The 7,023-nt window shown below is 52.9% G+C and overlaps 1 protein-coding gene across 1 annotated transcript in view; it reads left to right on the top strand.

Moving 5' to 3' along the window:
* The first annotated feature begins 2,094 nt into the window (after positions 1-2,094).
* The window catches only part of BICD2 (BICD cargo adaptor 2), a 57,010-nt gene continuing 52,081 nt past the window's right edge, over positions 2,095-7,023 (top strand). The window contains exon 1 of the mRNA XM_027765522.1: positions 2,095-2,280. Coding sequence (XP_027621323.1) covers positions 2,095-2,280 — 186 coding nt within the window. The remainder of the gene's footprint in view (positions 2,281-7,023) is intronic.

Genomic DNA, 7,023 nt, shown 5'->3' with positions numbered 1-7,023 from the left:
TGGAGAAACAGAGGGGCAGAAACTGTGGTGTGACCATGCCCACTGAGGGTGCTCCCTCACTTTCCCTCTCTGTCTCTGTGCCCTCTGGTGAGTGCAAGCTTCCTCGAGATATAAACAATTTCTAAAGAAAAGAGATCCCACGTCCCATCCATTAGGATGGCTAATCTTAAAACCAGAAAACAAGTGTTGGTGGGAATGTGGAGAAGTCGGCTCCCTCGTGTGGCCCTTGGGAGAAGGTAAGAAACGGGCGGCTCTGCAAGCTGAGTGGGCCTGTGCCCCAGCAATCCACTCCTAGGCACAGACTTGAAAGGCTCGAAGGCAGGGATGGAGCAGATTCCCGGACACCCTCGTCGACAGCAGCACTGTCCACAACAGCCAAAAGGGAGGCGACCTGTGCATGCCGACAGATGAGGGGGAGAGTGAGGTGCTGTGTTCCTGCCGTGGATAGTACCCAGCCCTAAAGTGGGAAGACGTCTGATGCATGTGTGGTGATGCACGAGCCCTGGAGCATTGTGGTAAGGCGTAGCCTCCACTGCGGTCCTTGCCAGTGACAGCAGCCACACTGCGCCCACTCCCTGCAGGCCACAGCCAGCTTGCTCTTTGCTTCCCCAGACTGTTCCTTCCCCCAGCTTTCCTCAGGACTCGATCCTAACAAACATCATTACCCCAAACTCCCTCAGCAACCACTTCCCACTCCTGGGAGAATTCAACTGACCACAAACCCCAAAGGGTTCTGGTCAGCACCGGCTTGGAAAGCGATGATGCAAATACCTTTACTATCTGATGCCAATAGCACTCCCTTCTCACCTGGTGATGCACGTGCGTGTGTGTCCACACGTGCACACACAAAGTCCAACATGACATTGCTCTGGCCATACCCCACCCTGAATTGCACTCGTCCATGATCCCACATCTCTGTCTCCGGGAGCTCCTCCCAGGGGCTCATCGTCTGCATGTGGCCACACCTGCTTGTCCTTCAGGACTCAGCCACTCTCTCCTGCTCCGTGCACCTCAGTCCTCCAGAGCCAGTGCTGCCCCTTGTAGGCTCCCGAGTGCCCGGCACACACCGTCCCAACAGCATCAGTGGTGGAAGTCTGCCCCTCTGCAACGTGAGTCCCTGGGACAGGGGCTGTCTAAGAGTTGGTCTCTGGAGTCATGTGGACCTGGGTTCAGATCTTGGGCTTCTCCAGTTAAAGGCTGTGTGGTCTGGGCATTGAGCTCGTTGTGCTTTGGTTGTCTATCTAAAATGAGAACAGTGGTACCTGCTTTATACATTGTTTGTGAGGCTTAAGAAACAGCAAGGTCCAGCTGCAGTGGCACATGGGTAGTGTCACCCCATAGGAGGCTGGAGACTACATGGAAGTCTGGGATCAATTCCTGCTAGCCACTAGATGCAGCTGCATGCACCTGTAATCCTAGCTAATTGGGAGGCTAGGATGGAAGAATGGGGACACAGCAAGATCCTGTCCAAAATACCCGATGGCGTAATGGCTACATTGCTGGGCTCCCATGTAATCAACTGCGGTTTGAGTCCTGGATCCGGTGGCTTAAAGTCATGCCAAGTGTATGTGCATGCATGCCTAAGATCCCAAGAGGAGAATGGAGGAGGGATTGTGGTATGGCCATCCCCCCAGGGGGTGATTTCTTGCTTTCTGTCTCTCTGTCTCTATCTTTCTGGTGAGTGCACACACCCTATAGCAAATACCTCTCCAAAAAGAAAAAAAGAAAAAGAAAAGCCATCTCTCAGGGCCAAGCAGTGGGTAGCCCAACTGGACCCACAGGGAAAAGGCCCTAGGGACACATCTGGGACCTCCCAGGGCATGCGGGCGCATGTGTGCCTGTGGTCCAGACCAGCTAAAACTGGGGTGGATCATGTTGAAGAGACTCAGCTGTGATCTCTCTCGCTGTCTCTTAAAAAGAAAAGTAGACTCTCTCGTGGCCTCACTTCTGAGGTGACAAAGGAAAGAAGGAACAAAAAGAGCCGTGGCCATGTGCAGCCTATTCTCTGCACAAGCTGCACCCGGGGCATGCCCAAGGACAAGGCTACTAAGAAGTTCATCATCCAAAACATAGCAGAGGCCGCAGCCATCACACATGTCCAAAGGAAGTGTCTTCGATGCCTGTGTGCTCCCCAAGCTGCATGTGAAGCTCTGTTACTGTGTGAGCTGTGCCACTCAGAGCAAGGAAGTCAGGAACCGATCTCGGGAAGCTCACAGGACCAAACACCCCCACACTGATTTAGACCTGTGGGTGCGCCCCTCGCCCTCCACCAAAGCCCATGTAAGGAGTTGAGTCTTAAAGGACTAAAGAACTGTCTGTCCCCTGGAGAAAAAATAAAACACTGATTATACATTAAAAAGAAAGAAAGAAAGAAAGGTAGAGAGAGAGAGCAAATATTCATGAAAGAGTGAGCATGGGCTTGGAGCAGGGCCCAGCCTTGGGAAGTGTGGTGGAGTCTTCGCCACCACCGTTACTGCATCTGAACAGACCTGCACAGAGGAACAGTTTATCAAATGAATGACATTTGGGCCAAAGACCCAGCCGAAGTCACAGAGCATGGGTGTGTGGGGGATGCCAGGTCACTCACATGGAGGCAGCTGGGTCAAGCAGACCTGGGCACAGCCTGGTGGGGAGGGGGCTTTGCTGCTCTGCAGCCCGGGCAGGGAGGGGACAGGGTTCCAGGAGGAGGACACACAGCTGGCAGACAGCCCTTTCCAGGGAACAGTGAGGAAGCAGCATAGGCAGAGGCTGCCAAAGCAGCTTCGTGAAGGTCGGGTCCAAGCCCGGACACCTGTACGAGTGAGGACCCTGTTGGCCTGACCTGGAGCCCTAGAAGACTTTGCTCACAAAGGCAGAGCAGGTTGGCTGGGAGGACACTAACCTTTGTCACTTCTTTTGTCCTTAGGCTGCTGACCGAGCAATCCAGTTCTTCTAGTGGGGGCTTCTGTGCACATTCCCTGGAAAGTCCTCCCCACCATCCGCTCCCTGTCCTTCCCACCTCTGCCAAGGCGTCCTCCTTTCTTTCCTGTGCGTTCCTTCCCTTCCTGCAGAGGGACCTCGAGTGCAGAGAGAGGTGCACAGTTAGGCCAGTTGTCAGCATCTACAGGGCCTGGAGCCTGTGGGACATCGGCTGGAGCCCCCATGTTGGCCAGGAGACTCTGGCCCCATCTTCCTGGAGCTGCATCCTAGGGGAGACACGCAGTACGAAGGTTAAATGCATGGCAGAGTACCCAACAGCAGGCCTGGGGGTCGACCAGGAGACAGCGTAAGGGCAGAGGGAGGGCAGGGGTTGGGCAGGGCTTTGGAGGTGACTGCAGTATTTTGTCTTTGACCCTGGGAAGGTTTGAGCAGAGGCAGGTTGTGGACGGACTTGGGTCTAAGGGACTTTTTGACTGCCCTGAGGACAGACTTGGGGGGTTGATGGGATGGCAGAGGCAAAAAGGAGGTCACTGTGATGGGGTTTAGGTCGGGGAGGCATGGAGGGCAAGGCGTGAGGCCCTCACGCTGGGGCCATCCTGAAGCAAAATTGGTATCCTTTGCTGACAGACCGGATGGGTGAGAGGATGAGAAGTCAAGGCGGAACTGAGGATTTGGCCCTGAGTCTCAGGTCCTTCATTTGTAGAGCAGGTGACATAATTACCACCCCTCGGGGTACTATGGGGACTGAACAAGACCCTGCACAGGGTACCTGGCAACGTTGGGGTTCCAGGCAGAGCTCAACAAGGGGTGGCCCATTGCCCACTATTGGGATCACCCCTATCTGTGCAGCGTGGCCTGCCCAAATTCTGTGCCTCTTCTGAGTCTCCCTCGGGTCACATCCTCGGCAAAGCCTTTCCTAAACCCCATCCCCACCCCACCACCACTGTGGCTCCTGGACTCCTCCTCACAGCTCTGACCTTGATGGCCAGAGCCGTCCCTCTCGCAGGAGGAAGGCTCTCACTGAGTGACAGCCCCTCTGTTCTCAGCACCCAAGAAAGGTCCTGCCTGTAACATGCCCGAGGCCTTCCCTGGCCCTCCTCTGTGCTCCCCATCACCAAGTTCAAGGCTCCACACCAGATTCTCATGCCCTTCCCTCCTCAGGTCTGCCACACAGGAAGGTGCAGGATGGTGGGGAGGTACCAAGTTCGGGCAGTCTGGGCCAGTGCAGGCACTGCCCAAACCTGGGTGACCTGTGGCAAGTCGGTTCAAAGGATCCCTTGAACAAGGCTTCTTCCTTCCCCTTTCCCAATAGGACCTCTCCCAATGAGGAGGGATGGTCAGCCTAGGCCTGAGGGTGTCCTGGGATGTGGGACTTTCAATGCCTCAACCAACACAGTCCCAGGCAAAAGAGGCTGGCTGATCATCCTACTCCTGTAACCACTGAAGTCCTCTTAAGGGTTTTTTTTTTTTTTTTACTTTTGCAGTTAAAATATAACCTATTCTCCGCATACAAATAAAACATTAAACCATTAAAAAAATTAAGATTCTTTGGAGAAGTGGCTGATTCCAGGACCAGGATACTGGGAATAGAAGAAAATCCTGGATGACTTCCCTCAGAAAGCAAGGAAGTGCTGAAAGTTGTGATGCTTTGGAAGGACAGAATGCCAACTGGAGGAATGCCACCGGCCAAATCTGCTGCCATTTGGACATCAGAGTTGACAAGAGAGGAGTGGGTTGTATCTCACTGAGCACAGTTAGAACCTTGGGTCCATATTGCTCAAGAATGAATGAGAAGGATGGCTTCCAAAGGCAGCTCCTAAACTGACAAGGACTGATGATGTAGGAAAGCAACCGGCCTGCTCACAGCTCATTCAGGCAAGAAGAATCAACGGATGCTAAAACTACTGGTCCAAGTTCCAGGGGCGGCAAGTTATCTGCATGGTCTCAGAGTTTCTCCTTCTAATTACAAAGGGAAAACCAGCAGCAACCAGAGATACAAATCAACATCAGCCTCCCTCCCAGGTGCACTGAGAACAGCAACATCTCCGTGAAAACACCTAGCCTCATCTCCCTGGGAGGCCCCATCAGTATCAGTGCACATTACTGACCGACCTGCACACCCCTGGAAGGACAAAGTGAAGGAGACTAAGGAAACTTGATAATCGAATGGGCCAGAGAGACCGGGTCACCCTGTGACAGTGTCTATACCTCAGCGTCACTCAGTGTGGTCTGTGCCTTGGTGTCGTGGTTTCTACTTTTCTTTTTCTTTTGAGAGAGATTTTTGATAGAGGGTGTGTGTGCTGACTGGAGAGACAGAAGAGACAGAAAGGGAGAGAGAATGGCCACAATCCCTTCTCCTCCACTCTTCTCTTGGCGTTTTGGGCACACACGTACGCACACATACTCATCGTGAGTTTTAAGTCATTGAGTCCAGGATCCAAACCATGGTCGACTATGTGGGAGTCCAGCCACATAACCATTATGCCATCTGCTCATCCAATATTGTTTTCTATTTATTTTATTAAAAAAAAATTAAGGACAGATTCTTGCCACATGTGGACTCTCCCACCTCAGACTCCCAAGTCGTTCAGACCACAGGTACATGCCACTGTGCTCATCCATTAGATTGAACTGAGAATTGAACCATCAGGTCCTACTTTGTGAAGCACGTTCTAAGTGGCACTGCCACTGCAGCTGGGTCTGTTACCTTTTCTAATATGGTTTTGAGGTCCTTTTCTTTTCTCTCTCTGTTTTTTTTTTTTTTTTTTTTTTTTTTGCCTTAGGGTGCATTCACTCACACTAGGTGGAGAGACAGACAAAGACAGTGAGAAAGTGAGAAATCACTGCCAGGGCGATAGCCGCATTACAATCCCTTCTTACCCATTCTCCTCTGGACCCTGGGCCAGAGAGATGGGCCGAGGGCGTGCATGCCCACGGGCCCGGCAGGATTTTCAAGTCACCACTTCTTGACTTTGAACTGCAGCCAGCCAGTGGGAGGCTAGTTATATAACCATTATGCCAATGGCTGGCCCCTTGAGGTCCTTTTGAGCACTGGCCATCAACCAAGCAAAGTCCTGACTGGAGGGTGGGAAGATGGTAGGTTTAGGTCAGGAGAGACACACTAAGTGAAACCAAACTGTATCAAATTTAAGAAATGTATTACTACTAGGTCCCAGAGAGGTTACTGGATGCCAAAGGGAAGCCACCCAGCCGCTGGAGAGTGAGAAAGGAGGAGAAAAAGGAACTGAAAGGCGATGTCTTTCTTCTTTCCTTTGTTTTGGAGAGAGTTTTTGCTATAGGGTACGTGGGTTTAGTGGGCTTAGCGGGAGACAGAGAGAAACAGAAGATAAGAAATCACATCCCAGAGGTGATGCCCTGTGGCCATCCCTTCCCCTCCAGTTTCTCCGGATTTTGGGCGGGGAATCAAACCAGGGTGGACTACGTGGGGGAGGTGGGGGGTGGGGGTCCAGCGACATAACCATTACGCCATCTGCTGGTCCCAGTCCTGTCTTTATTAAAGTCCATGGATGTCACCTTTAAGATTTCGCTGGGGAGTTGTGCATTGGCCAGTCTAAGGAAGACACAGGGATGAACAGGACTCTAGAGTTGCCCATTAGGTTTTTGGGGGTCAGTCACTGTCGGGTGTTTGGTTTGGATCAGTGAGATAAGGAACAAGCTTGGCAGACGACATCGAGGCCACAGGGCAACAGTGCCACAAATTTCACATAACTTGTGGGTTCCAGAAACGGACGCTGCTGCAGCAACTACACGAAACGCGCCTTGACGACAACAGTGTTTCTGCAAATGTCTATCACGACCGCAATACACTGTGAGGGCCCGAGGGGAAGACACAAAGCCGTGCAGGGCTACGCTGCCTTGGAGCCCTAGATGCACGCCCTCCGCTCTCCGATCCTCTCCACGTCCCCACCCACTGACGTCCTCAGTCTCCGTGGTCCCATCGCGAGTTGGACACCGACGCTTCAGGACGCCTCCAGCACTCGAAGTGGCCGGGGATCTATCCGCATCTCTCGGCCAGTGCTCAGAACCCCGCCCCCGGGCAGGCGGGGATCCACCCCTTTAGCCCTCGCCGACGCTGTCCTCAGG

This window comes from Tupaia chinensis, unplaced genomic scaffold, assembly GCF_000334495.1.
Source record: "Tupaia chinensis unplaced genomic scaffold, TupChi_1.0 Scaffold138619_1, whole genome shotgun sequence".
NCBI classification, from domain to species: Eukaryota; Metazoa; Chordata; class Mammalia; order Scandentia; family Tupaiidae; genus Tupaia; species Tupaia belangeri.
The sequence above is the reverse complement of the archived record's forward strand: the minus strand, read 5'-3'. Positions and strand labels throughout refer to the sequence as shown.